At 43.1% G+C, this 17,302-nt stretch overlaps 1 protein-coding gene across 3 annotated transcripts in view; it reads right to left on the bottom strand.

Moving 5' to 3' along the window:
• frmpd3 (FERM and PDZ domain containing 3) overlaps positions 1 to 17,302 on the bottom strand; it is an 83,997-nt gene that overhangs the window by 4,967 nt on the left and 61,728 nt on the right. The window contains exons 4-16 of one of the 3 annotated variants that reach the window (XM_027004892.3): positions 16,842 to 16,996; positions 16,325 to 16,427; positions 16,097 to 16,142; positions 10,794 to 10,898; positions 5,682 to 5,789; positions 4,619 to 4,750; positions 4,017 to 4,136; positions 3,779 to 3,915; positions 3,375 to 3,501; positions 2,490 to 2,579; positions 2,209 to 2,388; positions 1,969 to 2,104; positions 345 to 1,214 (exon numbers count right to left, since the gene is read on the bottom strand). In XM_027004892.3, coding sequence (XP_026860693.3) covers positions 345 to 1,214; positions 1,969 to 2,104; positions 2,209 to 2,388; positions 2,490 to 2,579; positions 3,375 to 3,501; positions 3,779 to 3,915; positions 4,017 to 4,136; positions 4,619 to 4,750; positions 5,682 to 5,789; positions 10,794 to 10,898; positions 16,097 to 16,142; positions 16,325 to 16,427; positions 16,842 to 16,996 — 2,309 coding nt within the window. Of the gene's footprint in view, positions 1 to 344; positions 1,215 to 1,968; positions 2,105 to 2,208; positions 2,389 to 2,489; positions 2,580 to 3,374; positions 3,502 to 3,778; positions 3,916 to 4,016; positions 4,137 to 4,618; positions 4,751 to 5,681; positions 5,790 to 10,793; positions 10,899 to 16,096; positions 16,143 to 16,324; positions 16,428 to 16,841; positions 16,997 to 17,302 lie in introns of those variants that run through there. The other 2 variants (XM_027004896.3, XM_027004895.3) reach the window with 2 other exon arrangements.

The following is a 17,302-nucleotide window of genomic DNA, read 5'->3' as shown; positions in this document are numbered from 1 at the left end:
TTAAGAACACTTGAAAATTAAAATGAAAGCTCCCATTTATTCTCCCATAGAGCAGGTGTAAACTGCAAACCTGTCAAAGCTGCTTAAGATTGCAGCCCATGAGCAAAGAGTTCCAAACTAGATACAATTTTTTGAAGTTATTAGAAGACATGCTTTGTTAGCATAATGAGCCAATATCATAAGGCACAACTGTGAGCAAGTGTCAGTGTGGCACTCATGCCTTATCTGCAGTTGTCCACTGCTTGTATTAATTTCATAATTTAGAGTTTGCATACTTTTTGAATGTACACAGCAGCAACTTAATGGACATTGAGCACTTTTTAAGAAGTACTTGGTGTTTCCACCTGCTGTTTGTGGAGTCTGTGGATGATGATGGGGGTAATCCTCAGAGGCAGCAAGTGCCTCCAGTGCCTGCAGAGTGGACACTAATGCATCATCAAGCTCTTGAGCATGATCTCGCACTGTCCTAGTGGCCACATTATCAATCAGGGTCACGGGCACATCCTCTTGACTGACTGCCACAGGTGCTAAAGTTGTGCTGGCAGCAGCTGCAGCAGTGGCAGCAGCTTTATGGCTCTTTTTAGCATCATCCTCATCAGAGCTGTTATCTCGAAAGCCTGGGGGTGGTGCCGCTATAGCAGGAGGGGGAGGTTGCAGTTTTCCCCCTCCTTCATCCACTTCCTCATCCTCTTCACTCCCAGGAGGGGGGAGGGCTGTGAGATCAACAGCTCCTCCATCACGGGAAAAGCAGGCATTTGTGCAATGCAGAGCAAGCTTCCCCGAAGCTCCCTTTTCTGACATCACACCTCCAGCTTTAAGTTTTGCCTTGCAGGAGTCGCAAAAGAATCTCCCTGTGCGCTTTGCATTTTCCAGTGTTTTAGCCCTACTTCTGAAGTTTGAGCTATCATGAGCTGGGCTTTCTGGGTCAGCTTCCGACTCGGTGATCTTTAGGGTGGGATCAGACTTGGTGCGTGAGCGGTTCTGTGACTGAGAGATGAGATTCTCATTAATATCCAACTTCTCTGCCTGCATCTGGAGCTCCTGCAGCTTCTGCTGCTCTTTCAAATGGATGTGACACAGCCCAAGGTGTTGTGACGGTGGCACAGCTGACGGCTTCTGAGATGCCTCTCTGGATGTCCCCTCTCTCTCCTCTCGCCGACTGCTACTCGATGTAGAGGGCCCAGAGCGTGAATGAGGGTGGGAGCTTCTGAAATCTGAAGGACAGAATCATCAGAAGGATTGAATGGACAAGAGTCTTATGGCAGATGTAAGTGAGTCCAGATGGCAAAAGCAGGGGCTGTGGGAGATCTCAGAGATGGAGGCTGAATAAAAGTCTTGGGATGTCATGAGATGTTGTGGTCATCCTCGTTTGCAGACCACAGCAGATGGTAACAGCATCCAATGTATGGTTGAATATTATGGTTTTAATGTTCTTAGTTCACATAGAAATGAACAAATCCAGAATGTTCAGTTGGAAACAAACGGAAAATGGAAACATCCATGGATTAATTCGAGATGAAGATGGCAGGATCAAGAACAGCAGGAAGAAATGAATGATTCCAACGACTAATGCAAGTCCCAGAGAACATTAAGAGCTTGATGCCAAGCAACGGTGATTTATTTGATTTAGTGACCATAAACATCAATTAGTATTGCATTTTGAGCATTTAGTTTCCCTTTATATATATATATATATATATATATATATATATATATATATATATATATATATATATATATATATATATATATATATATATATATCTCCCACTGCCAATTTGTCCACACAGAGGTGCTAAATTATTCTTTTTAAATTTTGTTCCACAATTAAAATGTATTTTCAGCTGTGACATTCAGTTACCTTATCATAGAAGAAATAATACAGCAAACAATGTGGGTAAACACAATATGGGTAATCAACCACCTTGCATTTTTCAGTAAAAACCAAGGAGGTGACTACTCACATACCTGCCTTGATCATTTGAGACTGACCAGGTGTCCTGTAGTAGATGGTCCTTTTGGGATCCACAAAGAGCTTGTAATAGCCAGAAATCAAACAGGCAAAGTTTGATGCGTCCGGCCACTCCATCAACAAAACCAGGGGCTAAACAAATAGTGGACAAATACAGCATAAATTCTAAGCACTAAATCCTGTCAAAATTACATTCAACTTTAGTCCTGTTACTGTTCATTTTCTCAGTATCATACCTTAGCTTCAAGAATGACCACCTCCACACGGGCTACTCCCTGATGTTCCCGGAACAGCTGGACCTTTGTTACACGGCTGAACTCAGCCAGGACAGTTGTGAGATTATTTTTTAGGTCAATTACATGACTGATTCCATGTCTAGGACCCACTAACAATGTAGTGGCTGTGTGTTTTTCATCCTTGGAAAGAGAGAAAATGTCATTTGTCGTTTGATTTAACTACAGCTTCTCACTTTTACACTTTTAAAGAGTTCATTCTTATTCATTTAAAACAACAATACCAGTCCCACTGTGTGAAACAACAAGCCTCCAAATGGTGGAAGGTCATTCAGCACACGTATATACTGTAACTTTCCTTGAAGAGGAGGCACCTGCAAAAGAGATAAGGAAGGGCATTGTTTAGCCAGCAGGGGGCATTGTGTTTCTACCATGATTTTTTTAACCAAAGCAAGTAGAAACGAAAGCCATTCTCCATTGGACAGTCCTGCAAGAAGACGGTGCCATGCACCATATGTGCTTTGGGATAGTCAAAATGACAAGATTATCCTTCAATATCAAGGGGCCAATAGGTCACACTGAATAGAGTAGTTTTTACAGCATAATTTAATCAGTGAATATAGATAGCTACATGAAAGGATTTTGTTATCCAGTAATTTTTTGAGTTTCTTCTCAGGTGCATTTGGAGGTTTTACACAAAATTGGTTGTTGTTCACATTATTGCTTGCTGCATGGATTTATCACTAAGTGCACACAGAATCTGCTATAAAGGAATGCATAAACTTAATATTTATCATTTAAACATTTGTGTGATTATATAATGAATATATAGTACCATACCTTATACATTATTCCAAACCACTCAGAGTTTACTGAGAAGATTTATGAATCTTAAAATCAAATCATAAAATCAAAATAAAACTTAAAACTCTTACAATAAATCTGCAGCTTCTAGCTCTTGAAATGTGTGTCGTATAATGCTGCAAATTCTCATATGCTTGATAACTATCACTGTAAAGCTTGCTCTCTGTGCAGGGCATCCTGGCTTTGACAAGACTAATGCCATATTTTAACTGAATTTACAAGCATTGTAGACATTTTGACATGCATCAAGATTTTCAAGATGGGATGCATCAAGAATGCATCCTATTTTCACATTAGGCCTGCACCTTGTTGCCAGCAGGTGGAGGGTGCTGATATGTTTTCAACAGCTGTGAAAGGGTCTTGCAGACATTTTTCTCCTTGACAGTTGGCAACAAGGTAAGAGGAAGGAAAGGTTCCAGACCCCATTCTTTCCTGGTGACAATAAGACAGGTCAGTAATCTGCTTTTTTGAACATGAAAGGATGTTATTATGAATACTACATTCTTTAATGGTCTATTGTATATTTAATATGTCTAAACTCATTTGAAGGACATATAGGCAGAGTAGAACCATGTATGTTGTTATAAAATATATAGTATAATGCACATTAATTGATGCCTTGTGGTATCTTTCATTCCTTATGAATAGCTTTATGTCCATAGAGAATAACCCTTGGTGGTTAACTTGTAGACCAAACACCAAGACTTACTCCACATGCTTGAGGGAGATCTTCTGACTGGGCCTTGCTATTGACACTGTGATGTAAATGTGAAGGGCTGCCAACTTAAGAGTGACATCAGCCTTCCAGTCCATTCCAAAGCGCTCTTTGATGACATCGTTGCGGCTCTGTTAAATATTATATAGGAGATGTGTAATAAAGACTCAGGTTACCAGTTGCAAACAGAGTATTTATTGCCAGCATCTCTTAAGCAAGGAAGCACTCTAACCTGTATGTAGAGGTACTCAAAGGCAGCAGGGTCTCTCCTCAATAAGTCAGCAGGGTCCTTGGGAAAGAAGCAGATGCGGAATAGACACTTCATCCCCTGGAAGTAGGTTCTGTGCACCACCTGAAGGGAACAAAATAGATTGTCCAGAACATGAAAGCTACTTTAGGAGAAAATATTATTACCTTTGCTTTTTTACTCCAGCATCACAGCAATGATGGATCATATTACAGATATCATTACTGCAATTTAGCTTTATTTAATTTTTATATTAGCTTTATTTAAGCAAGAAAAATCTTTCAGAAATTTAAATATCTTTCACAGGAGTGTCCTGTAAACTGATAAGTAGTTTTTTCAAGGATTCCTCATTTTTCGCTGTTTTATTTTAAATCTTTTAGAGTATAGTGAAGTCAACTGATCACCTATTAATAATTTTATGACTGTATTTTGAAAGCAGGACTGTAAACTAAAATCTGTTGTAATGTCCTCAGAATCCTCAGAATTTTTTTTTTTTTTTTTTTTTTTTTTTTTTTTTTTTTTTTGCCGTAAATGCAAAAAAATGCCAAATGAACTGTAGATAGGTGCAGTGTAAGTTCAAAACTCACATGAGAGAGAGGCTGGCTCTCCTGTAGAAGATGCAGTCTCTGGTTCTGATCAAGCCCTCCAGATTCCAGAACCAGAGCAAAATGTTCAATGTAGCGCAGAGAGAGACGGTCTTGGAGCGAGGATATCACATCCTGTTATAAGGACAAGAAGCAAACAACAAAAAAATATTCTGTATTCTTAAGGCATTTTCCTATTTGACATAATCCTTTGTCAAAGGTTTTGCTCATAGCAGTGAATACCCACTTGTCACCTACAAAAAAGGAAAAATGAAACAAAGAACTTGATCAAGCATGGTCTTTTAAGATATTCTAAATTAAATGTAGTGGAAAAGAGGGTGACCAAGGTATGTATGCCAAGTAAAGACATTTGACATTTGCTCTATTGCAACAAATGAAATCAATTTGCCCTGAGCCCCGGAAACAGATATGCAGGGTTTCTTAGTACCTTCTGGCTGAGCCTAAGGAAAAGGTCTTGGAATATTAATGAGGGAACCCTGTGTCATATGTATATGTTGTATCCTCCCTTTTCTGTTCAGTTTTTAACAGAATGACATGATTTGAAAAATGTATTATTGAGGTCTGTGCTACCATTCTATCATGAAGTGCTCCATTATATATGTTATCTGAAGATCATAATCCTAGTGGTGGAACATAGATTATTTAGTGAGGGCCACAGAGACCCATTCAACTCCACTCTCAGTGGTACTGATACAGGCTGGTTTGCTGGAGTGCCCCCTGCTACTCAAGTTGTGATAATCTGTTTTGATAATATTGACCAAAGAGTGACTCAATGGAAATGCCATTGAATACACACAGCTGGGGGTACATTAAAGCAAAATAGAATTTATGCGTAGACAACCCCACATCTGAACATGTTCGTGCATTTTTTCCTAAATCCAGATTATTGGCAATATTGTTTCTTATAGATCCTAATTGCATTTTTCCCCTGTTCCAACTATGATATGGTATTAATCATCAGATGCACACTGAATGGCCTTGTGGAAGCAAAACACAGAATTAATGCCCCTGCCATAGCACATCCCACACAACTCCTTGCACTCACCCTGACTGTGGTACGGCTGTCAAATGTAAAGGACTTGATTTGGCCGTTCTCCAGGAACACCTTCAGCACATTTGGTATCAGTAGCAACGAGTCGTCTTTAAGCATGGTCTGAGAGAAGGCAAAGAAAAAAAGAAAGAAAAAAAAGAAAGAAATGAGTTAATAGATAGCTACAGTCAGTGACTCCTGGACTGGAAGAGTTATTGAAGAAAGTGCTTTGTATGTCCAGTATGGAAATTAAATAAATTATAAGAGAGAATAAAAAGAGGCATGAGAGCTGTAATTGGATGGAGAAACTAGGAGAGAGAACCAGCCTACATCCAGTCTAAACACAGTTTAAAGGGTGAGGCCTGTTACAGCTCATGAGGCGACTGCCTTAACTGAGACGGTAGTCCAGGTAGATAGCTCTGTTTTAGGAGTCTGTAGAACTGCATTGTGGAAGGCTCAATCTATCCTTTTAATATGCAGCAGTCACAATAAGACAAGTTGAAGAGCTCAAGCAAGAGCTCAGAGTTCTGGCTCAAGATTACCGCTGTTTCCTCTTCTAAAAACAAGAATAATTCAATTCAGTCCTTGTGTCACATATCACTCTTGTTATTGATCGTGGGGTGCTGTTTACAGATAGTGGTTATGCCTTGAGCTTCCTAAATGTTTGGATGCTAAAGTATGCTTGGCAAGGGTTCCTCTTCCTTTCTTTTGGAGAACTTAGGGAGGATCTCATGATGCCAATATCACCCTCAACTAATTTCTTTCCATTCATTAATGTATTCCATACAATTTCATACAATTAATACAGATTCTCTTACAGAATTAATATTAGTAAATGTGTAAGGCTACAAGTTGTATTTTATTTAACCTAAACATTGCAATGCTGAGACTGTACACTCACTACTCAGTTTATTAGAAATATTTTTATATTCAAGGTGCATTATAGGAATAATTTTACACTACATCCCATCTGATGCTATGCACAATCTGTGTTAGCCATCTTATATTTCTTCATCAGTTGTTTTGACCGCAGGACTGCTGTTGACTGGATATTTTTGGGTGATAGACCATTCTCAACCCACTCTCTGACACTGTCACATGTAAAAAATCCAGCAACAGTCTTATGTTTGATACACCCACACCTGTGCAGCACCCAGTATAATACCACTGCCGTTTCAGTGTCACTTCTGTATTGCAAATGATTCACCATCCAAATCTCAATTCAGGAGTGGCTGTGTGGTCAAACATTGACCATTGATGAATGGGGGTGAAAGTGGTTTAGAAATTGTGTGTAACAGCAGATCAGCCATGCTGACCACTTTAGTGCAATTTTGATGTTTCTAATAAAGTGGCTGGTGAATGTACACATGTATTCCATGAAGCAAAAATTCAACATGCTCTTCAAATCTTTCTGATGCCTTACATTTGGATACTTAGGACAAGCCATCAACCACAAATTTAAGCATCTTCTCCTGCTATCCAGCTTAAGTTTATCGCATGTTAAAAAGGGTTATTATGATCATTGTTAATGGTGCAGACTGATTTTTCTTAAGGGAAACAAAGACAGGATTATTGCACATAGAGAAGCAATAATTGGCCTAGGTGATCATTTCAAGTTGAGCTTAAGGTTTCTGACTGGTTGTGGCTTCTTTGAAATGTCCAGTGACTTGCTTGAAGTGAGAAATGACAATTTCCTGACCACTGATTGCCTGAAAATGTTTCACCTGAAAGCAGTTTCTGACCACAGTATTTTTGCTGACTGGACATTATTTGGATGACATGCCTTTAGTCACCCTTGTTGACCTGTGCCTTTCTTTGGTTCCTTGAATTTCTAGTGCCATGTTCTTTTGAATCAGTTTGGTTTTTGTGTTCCTCCCTTGGTTATGCAGCTGACCTGTGTCTTGTCTAATACACCTCCCAGCATTTGTCCCCTGCTATCCCTTGTTTGTCCCCAGTGTATATATATCCCTGTTTTTAGTCTTCTTACTGGTTGGATAGTCTGTTAGTTTGTTGTTGTGGTCACCTGTGCTTACTCCTTATCACACTTGCTTCCCAGATCATTATTTTTAGTTCCACATTTGGCTATCCTCTGTATTTATTTATTCCTTTGTGTCTTTAGATCCAGGTTTTCGCTCTCGTCCTTTTGTTCTTTGGTTATCTTCATGTTCTCTATGGTCTTCATCATAGATCCCTTTGCACTTGCAACCTGCCTCTGTGTTTCTAGCCCCCACATCACAGTCATTGACATGGTTAGTGGTTAGCCAGTACAAATTTATCAGGCAGAGTAGGGTTGCTGGAGTTTCTAAATGTGTCAGTGTCACTGCTGGGTTGAGAGTGGCCAGCCACCCAAAAATATCCAGCAAACAGTGAAGATGTGGTAAAAACAAAAAGCTGGGCGATGCCTAATGGGCTGTGCATGGCAGAAGAGGGTCCCTCTAAATGTGCACCTACAAGGTGTTTTTCATAAATAAATGGTGGTGATATTCAGCAGCCAGTTCATCAGAAACATATATGCCAGTCCAGAACACCCTCTATGTTACTATCATGTCAGTCTCACTGCTGTGCTGAGAATGACTCACCTCCCCCAAATAATATCCATTCAGCAAGAGTTCTGAGGTCTGAAACTGACCAGTGATGAACACAATAGAGGTTAGATGAGAAATACATGGCAACAGATGAGCTACAGGCTGTAATTGTATACTAATTGAATGCACCTTTATGATAAGTGTATCTAATATATAGGCTGGCAAGTATAGGTGTTTTTTATAAAATGGCTGGTTAATGTACATACAAATGTTTTACACTTTTGGTTCTGCCTTTTATGCACTTCACTTTTGATTCAATCAATGATCTTGGCCCCTTTTCGAAATGGTCAAACCTTGAATGGTCAAGTAAGATGCATAGGTTTACAACTGGCCTTGTGTTCACTTTTTTTTTCTGCTTAGATCACTTCTACTGGCAAGTCCAAAATCACTGTGCACATTTATTACATAGGTAATGAGCCCCTGGGTTTTCTTCAAACCAAGTCCTCACCGCACACTGAAACATATCTCAACCTTTCCAGCCACAAACATTCCTCGTAGACCCTGTCCTTGTCAGTTTACAGGCTAGATAGTTTGCAGGTTTAAATCTTTGAGTCAGTGCACAATCATGTCCCAAGTTAGTTTCCAGTTAAGGCAATCCTTGATGTTGGCTGGGATGCATCGAGACAGATTAGCATTTTCATTATAAATGCAATGTGGCCTGACCACCTCCACATGTAGTTTCAATGATTGGATCACAGTGGATCTCTGAGCTGCACAATGCCCTGTTTATACTTGTGCTTAGCACTGGTAACTTGTGATCCGATCACTTGAGACTCATGCTAAATACCTCATATAAACGGTATCAAAGGATCATAGGATGTAGTTTGCAAAGACATCCATATATGATATATTTGGATATTCTAAATAATATACCTTCCTTAGCTTACTATAAATCTTCTATGCTTATTCATCTCTGTTCAAGTAATTTGACTTTTCCCCCCAGCCTCACAAATAAGCACTCCGAGAATATTGATATTTGTATGAATAATGAAAAATGTATATGTCATTTAAAATAATAGCAGTTTTTCCAAATATGTTTTCATATGACTTCCATTATGTGCCACTAATGTTTCTCTGTATGCAATGGATGGAAGTGACATAAGCAGATGAGCTCGTTTCAGATTACACTGTGATGATTATGGACATTGGAGTTAGTTGAGTACAGTAATATGGCATGCAATGAACATGAAGACTGGTCCCACCCCGTGGTCCGTCTTGTCCTCTGATAGAGCGAATACTGGCAAGTCGGATGAAGCAGGCCCGACTCTCTGCTGATCGCGCGAGATGGATTGGCATGATTAGGGGAGGCTCAGGTGAGGTGGTTTAGGTCTTTACCGATTTGGGCTCCCTAGGCTTGATCAGCAAGCCTCTTCTTCCAGGAGAGCTGCACGCCCCTCCCATCGCTCCTCTTTTTAAAATTGGTGCAGGAAGCACCCGAAGGTGTTGTGTTCACTCTTCCTTGCTCGCAAGGCAGATATGAGACTGTATAGGACATAATCCATGGAAGGAGATGTTAACATGGGCGCTATCGACCCATGTCACAACTAGGGGGGATGGCGGCTTTAGTGCTAATGAAAGGCTACAAACTTAATTACACTTGATTAGGTTCAGCCTGTGAAGTTATTCCCACACTGCATTTTTCCATGGCACCTTGTCTTATTTTGACATTTCAAGACCCAGCCTTCATATTTTTTGCTTTGGCCTAAATAATTCCATTAGTCAGTCTAAACCTATTAATTGGTCTTTTTCAATTGTGGTGTCAGGCACATTAAAGCTGTGGTACTTGCTTCGCTCCTTCATGTCAGTGTATTCTGTATCCCAGTTCTTGGACAACAGGAAAAAGGAATTCATTTCTCATATCTCATATTATTCATGAAGTGTTCCTTGTCAGGCTGCTGCGTTACACTTCTTGAAGGGCGCAACTCTGGAACTCTCTTAAGTCCACCCTAAGCCAAACAGCCATCTTCGAAGCCTCTGTTCTGTCTGTGGACCTGGGAAGAGATGGGGTCTCTCTTTACTGCATGCCTGTGAGAATTCACAAAGGAGCATTTTGGTGGGAATGAGGGATTTAAAGCATAAGTTTAGAAAGTTCTGGACTATTCCTTTCAGCACTTCAGTATGGTGGTATGGGTCTATACGTAGAGGCAGCTGTCTGGGAGGGATTTCAGGTTCGGCCCCTTGGGTAATGGACCTGCAGTCTGATGCAATGGGATGAGGAGGGAAGGAAGAGTGAAGTTTCAGTTTAGTTTGAGGGTCTGAAATGACAGCAGGTTAAAGCCCATCTGCTTGAGTAACATATTAGCATTCCAATTTAGATACATCAATAATCCAGTCATGGGCCACATGACTTCATACATAACAAATCTTCCAATTTATACGGTTTGTAGTTGCTTAGTTTCTTGAATAATTCTGTAACCTTCCCTGTGTGGAGCCCAATGTTCTGTTATTTGTGATTTGTTAATTTTCTCATTTCAGTCCCTAACAGACATCACCACAGAGATGAGTTAGGGAAAAGATGAGCATGACATGCGGCAGGACATACTGAGTCTGGGTCGCTGATGGACACTTGCTCAGAAAAGCGCACTTTAGGAGGATTGGTTCGCAGGCGAGCTTTCTTGGCTGCACTTATGAAGGCAGATTTAGGTGACTAAGGAAACAAATAAGAGACAAAAGGAAGGAAAAGAGAAGTGTAATAAATTAGTCAAAATCATTATTATAATCCTTATACTTTAAAAAAAATTAATTCATGAAAGTTTTTTTTATGATTTGAGAGAAGTTATATGAACAGTTCCATTAAAATCCATGAAAAAAAAAAGATTTTCATTCTTAAAAAATATTTTTGGCAAATCAGATGGCTAAATGAATGGCACATTAAAGTTTCTGTCACGGTTGGGTGGCTAGCTAGCTGGAGGGACACGCCCACTCCTGATAGGGATCACACCCCTTACCTGCCCTGTTTAAAGTCAGCAGAATACTAATTGTGTTCACCTGTGTGTTACTCAGACACTGCCTATTTAAACCCGCAGAAACCAAGAGATGAGGCTGCACATTAGCAGACCTAAGATGCCAGCCACGTCTGAGAACTATGTTCATGCTACCTTTTGAGAGCCATTGTTTATGTTTGTTTGGTGTTTCCATTGCTGTGGAACAATGGATAATAAAGAACACTTTGTTGCAACCTCGCCTCTTGCTTCCTCCATGCCGCAAACATCACAAAATGTGCAGCCCCCTGGAAGCGAGGCAAGTAGCCTTGACTGGGCTCAACTACTGGCTACCCAGATGGCAACAATGGAGCAGCATAAGCAGGAAATTGGGGAGATACGCTCGCTTGTCCTGAACCTCGGGCAGGTTGTAAATTGCTTGGCTGCGAGTCCGGAGCAATGAGCAACTTCTCCTGTTACCTCACCTGTACCGGAGAGGATAAAATGCCTCATGATGACTCCTGAAATGTATGGCAGAGACCCTGAGGAATGTGAGGGCTTCATCGTACAGTGCGAACTTTTTTTTGGATACTAACCTTGACTGCCCAAGCACGCCAAGGTCACTTTTGTGTTCTCCCAGTTCATAGAAAAAGCCCGTGGCTGGGGAGCGGCACTCATCACCAACGCTTCCCCACTTATGAACAATTATGTTGGTTTTATTGCAGAACTGAAAGTTGTGTTTTTCCACCCACGTCAGGGGAGTCTTTGTGGGCACTCCTTGCTACACCTGAGGCAAGGAATCCGATCTGCAGTGGATTATGCCAAGGAATTCCAGATGCTAGCTGCGGGAGCTAGATGGAACGAGTCCACCTTGGTTGGTGCATTCGTCATTGGAATAAGGGCAGACCTACAGGCGAAATTGGCATGTAAGCAGGAAGCCAATTCGCTGAATGAGGTAGTACACCTTCCTATCACCTGACTATCTCCTGCAGGAGTGATGCCAGCAATTTCCCTGAGGGTAACAACAGCTGGAGAACGTACCTGTGGTGGTGCAAGCAGAAACGCCGGTGAAGCCAATGCAGCTAGGTGTGGCCAGAGCAAAAGGCAAGCTGGAGAACTGAGAGGAGCACTGCAATTCAGTGAGTCGTTCCCTAACCCTGTCTATGTGCATACTATCTGTGGTGATTATACACCTGGGTTGTCTACTCTCCATGTCGGCACTGGTCGTCTCCGGTGCAGTGGGCAATGTAATGGACTGGGGCTTCACTAAGAAGCCATTACCCTCCCCACTCCGTTAAGCGTGCAAGCACTTGATGCGGGACCCGTGGGGTTGGGGCTCATAACACATATTACTCCTTGTGTCCTCCTCAAGACTGAAGGGGAACTGGCGGAGCATGTTACTTTTTCCCTTTTCCCTTCCATCTCTCATCGAATTAGGCTAGGGCTTCCATGGTTAAAGGCACACAATCCCCACATACAGTGGATGTAGAATCAGGTCCTTGAGGGGGCGGTCACCTGCGAGAGCAAATGCCTACCTCACCGGATGGTGTCCCTGCAGTCCATGTCCATCGAGAGTCCTGAGGCTGATAACGACCTCACCGTGCCCCAGGAATACAGCAACCTGGCACAGGTATTCAGCCCTACAAGAGCGACACAGCTGCCTCCACACCGTGACTGGGACTATGCCATCACACTGAAGGAGGGCACGGTTCCTCCCCGATGTAGGGTTTACCCTCTCTCCCAAGAGGAGGAAAAAGCAAGGTTTCATTCGACCCTCCACCTCTCCAGCATCCGCAAGTGTCTTCTTTGTCAAGAAGAGGGACAGGGGATTGAGGCCATGCATGGACTATCGGGGACTCAACAGCCTGTTGGTGCAATATCTGTACCTGTCCCCGCAGCGCTCGAGCAATTAAGGGGAGCCCGGATATTTACGAAGTTAGATCTCCATAGTGCATACAACCTCATCCAAATTAGGAAAGGCGACGAATGGAAAACCACCTTTAGCACTGCCTCCGGACACTTTGAGTATTTAGTCCTATTTAGTCCTTCCTTATGGTTTAGCCACAGCCCCGTCTATCTTCCAGGCCTACATCAATGAGGTCCTAAGGGAGTACTTGGGTAGATCTCTCATCATCTACATCGATGACATCCTGATCTATTCCTCCTCCTGGGACCAACCCATGCATGACATATGGGCTGTCCTCTGCATCCTCCTGCAGAACCACCTCTACTGCAAACTGGAAAAATGTGAATTCCATCGCAAAGAGGTGAGTTTCTTGGGGTATATCATTTGCAAGGGCAGTGTACGGATGCAGCCGTGCAAGATGGAGGCAGTAAGGGACTGGCCTACACCACAAACACACAGGGAGCTACAGCGCTTCCTGGGATTTGATAACTTTTGCCGTTGTTTTATAAAATCCTTTAGCATGGTAGCTAGGCCTCTCACAGACCTACTCCATGGAGCAGCTAAGAGGCTAAAATGGGGACCTGAGGCGGAGAAGTCCTTCTTGGAGCAGAAAGAGGCCTTCTCTACTGCCCCAGTGCTGCAGCAGCCAGACCCAGGAAAGCCTTTCATGGTAGAGGTAGACGCATTGGATGTAGGGGTAGGTGTGATACTATCACAGCACCAGGGAAAAGCCAGGCAGCTGAAACCAGTTGCTTACTTCTCGAGGAAACTAAGCCCCATGGAGAGGAACTAAGCCCCACAGAGAGGTGTGGGAGACTGAGAAAACCTTGCCATGAAAGTAACGCTTGAACAATGGAGGCATTGGTTAGAGGGAGCACGACACTCCTTTTTTGGTCGTCACAGACCAGAAAAACATGGAATACCCCCAAACTGCGAAGAAGCTCAATTCCAGGTAAGCCCGGTGATCGATATTCTTCACCAGGTTCAACTTCCACATTACTTATAGGCCCAGAGAGAGGAATGTGAGGGCAGACGCTCTCTCTTGGCAACACCTCACACAAGCCCAGTCTACCAGCATGGAGCCAATACTGTCACCCACCTGTTTCCTGGCAACACTAAGATGGGACCTGGACCAACAGAGAGAGGCAGCAAATCCGCATCTGCATTGCCCGCCAAATTGCCTCTTTGTCCTCTCCATCTATGCCAAACTCTTATTATGTGGGAACACACCTCCATGGGGACAGGCCACCAAGCAGCATCCTACACAGCGCAGCTGCTGAGTGCTCGCTATTGGTGGCCGGCCATGCACAGGGACATCGTAAGGTATGTGGCATCTTGCACCGAGTGTGCCCACAGCAAGGTTCCTTGCACACCACCTGTAGGTAAGCTGCTGCCACTACCCACACCGATGATACCCTGTTCTCACCTAGCAGTAGACTTTATCATGGACTTACCTGTATCAGAGGACAACACGGTGATCCTGGTCATAGTGGACCGGTTCTCAAAAATGGTAAGGTTCCTCCCTCTCAAGGGTCTACCTACTGCCTGGGAGATGGTGAACCAGCTCTTCCACCACATCTTCCAGCAATTTGGGCTACCGGAGGACATCGTCTCGGACTGGGGCCCCCAATTCACCTCCAGAGTGTGATGGGAGTTATTGGGTAAAATGAACATCAGCGTCAGCCTGACGTCTGGGTACCACCCCCAGGCCAATGAGCAGATGGAAAGAGTAAATCAGGAGCTAGCCAAGTTCCTCAGGCTGTACTGCCAGAAGCACCCTGAAACTGCCAAAAGCGCCTACCTCCCCTGCATGGAGTATGCTCAGAATTAACTGCCCCTCAGAATTAACCCCCTTTGAATGTGTTTTATGGTTCCAGCCCCTACTGTATCCATGGAATCCCCCACGTCCAACCAGTCGGCAGTGGAGATGTGGTGTCAGTGCAGTGAGTGGGTGTGGGAGGAGGCCCACCAGAAACTGCGCAAAGCTATAGCCAACTATAAAAGGATGGTGGATAGGAGACATGGGGATCCCCCCTGCTATGAACCCGGACAATGGGTGTGGGTGTCCACGAGGGATGGCCGTGCTGGCGCCACGGGGAAGCTAGCCGTGAGGTATGAGGGTCCCTACACCATCTCGGAACAGATTAATGAGGTTACCTATGGCGTCGGCTTGCCCGGGCACAGCCGGCCATCTAGGGCCTTCCATGTGTCAGCCCTGAAGCTGGCTGTGGAAGGTCCCCTCATGGAAGAGGAGAGTTCCTCGAGTGCTCTGCCTCCTCCCTTGGAGATAGAGGGAGGTCCCGCATACACAGTAAGGGCCCTCCTTGATTCCAAACGGAGGGGCTCGCAGGTCCAGTACCTCATGAATCAGAGGAGCGCTGCTGGATACCAGCCCCCCAAGGGTTGGACCCCGACCTCACCGCTTGCTTCCATCTGGAACATCCCCAAAAGCCTGCCCCTTGGCGGCCGGGTCGGCCACATACCAGCAGGCTGGCGGAGTCTTGGGGGGGGGGGGGGGATTCTCACCCCTTACCTGCCCCGCTCAAAATCACTAGAATACTAATTGTGTTAACCTTTCTGTTACTCAGCCTATTTAAACCTGCAGAAACCAAGAGACGAGACTGCACATTAGCGGACCTAAGACACCAGCCACATCTGAGAACTATGTTCACGCTACCTTTTGAGAGCCATTGTTTATGTTTGTTTGGTGCTTCCATTGCTGTGGAACGATGGATAATAAAGAGCACTTTGTTGCAACCTTGCCTCTCGCTTCCTCCATGCCACAAACATCACAGTTTCATTACATGCAAGAATGCACAAGAGTTTGCAGAGCTGGCAAAAAAAAGAATCATGACATGTCCTTGTATACAAAGCAGTTCATAAATTACAAAAGACATAAGAAAAGTAATTCCCCAAATTGATTGTACAGATGGCATTTAGTATAACATTAAAGCGGCCTATTTGATGAAGAAACATATTCACTAGGAATATAATAAATGAAATTGTTGATGATATCACCTGTTGGGGCTGCAGCACAGTGAGAACAATAGAGTCTTTGCAATGTCTGCACAGGGAGAGAAGCATAGAGGACAAATAGTAAATTATAGAACATCAAAATAGATGTTTTTTTATGAAATAAATACTTTTATCTGCTAGAGAAACAAGAAATAACAAATACATAAAAGCATAGTCAGTCATGCATTCTGAAAAGGCCCTTCCACCTTTGGTGACAGTAAAGGATGTTACCTTACAAGGTCTATGACTCTCTCCCTAGGCGAGTCGCTGACGGATTCTTCGTTTATGGCTAGGATCTGGTCACCAGCTAGAAGCTTGCCGTCAGATGGACCATCTGAATTTCAGGAGCATAAAGCAGGCACGCACATTGTGCAGAATGGTTGATTTAGGTCATTTCTATTCACTCTTAAACCTGTTTAAACCTGGTAATTCACTTTAGATGTGCATTACCAGTGTATAAGCACAATGGCATATTTAAGTGAAATTCTGTCATATGTTTCTTAGTCATACCATTTTAAACCTCATAGCTATCCATAAATATGGCTGCTAAGTTGTAAAGTGTACAACTAAGTAGTTGTACAGTTTACAGGGTACCTCAGACAGCACACAAACTCAGAAGGTTCCATACAACAAGCAAACGGTTTTACAGGAGATGAGACTGATTGACCTGGTGGACCAGACTCCTGCTTTTGTCCCAGTGGGCTGCAGACGTCTGATCCCCAGGTCCCACTAGAGATACGTGTCCTACCTGCAAAGACAGAGCGTACAATGACAGGCCGTTCACTGCCAGCAATGAAGCCGAAGCCATGGAGGGGATGCCGCTGGATGCAGACCTGTCGCGCTGTGCCAGGGGTCAAGCTACCACTGTCCATACCATCCTGACTCTCCTCTAACATCGCAGGGCTGGTAGAAAATGACCATATTTTAGATGAGCTACTTACATGTGCCAACTGCAGATTATGTCTTGTATACATTAAAAAGTAATCAATGTCTTTATTCCAAAGTTAGCCTTCATTTTCTGCATAGCATCAGGCTTTTTAGGTAATGCTAATGAGGTTAACGTGAAATAGTAAGTTGCTCCAGGAGACCATGTGAACTTTCAGTGTTTGCTTCATTTCATGCCATTCTTCATTCATAACCTTCATTTTTGGTAATCTCACGACCAAGGTGATCTAATCAAAAATATGACTAAAACATGTAAGACAAATG

Source organism: Electrophorus electricus, chromosome 16 (assembly GCF_041902795.1).
Source record: "Electrophorus electricus isolate QZ-2024a chromosome 16, ASM4190279v1, whole genome shotgun sequence".
Classification (NCBI taxonomy): Eukaryota; Metazoa; Chordata; class Actinopteri; order Gymnotiformes; family Gymnotidae; genus Electrophorus; species Electrophorus electricus.
This window is presented reverse-complemented; position numbering and strand designations above follow the sequence as displayed.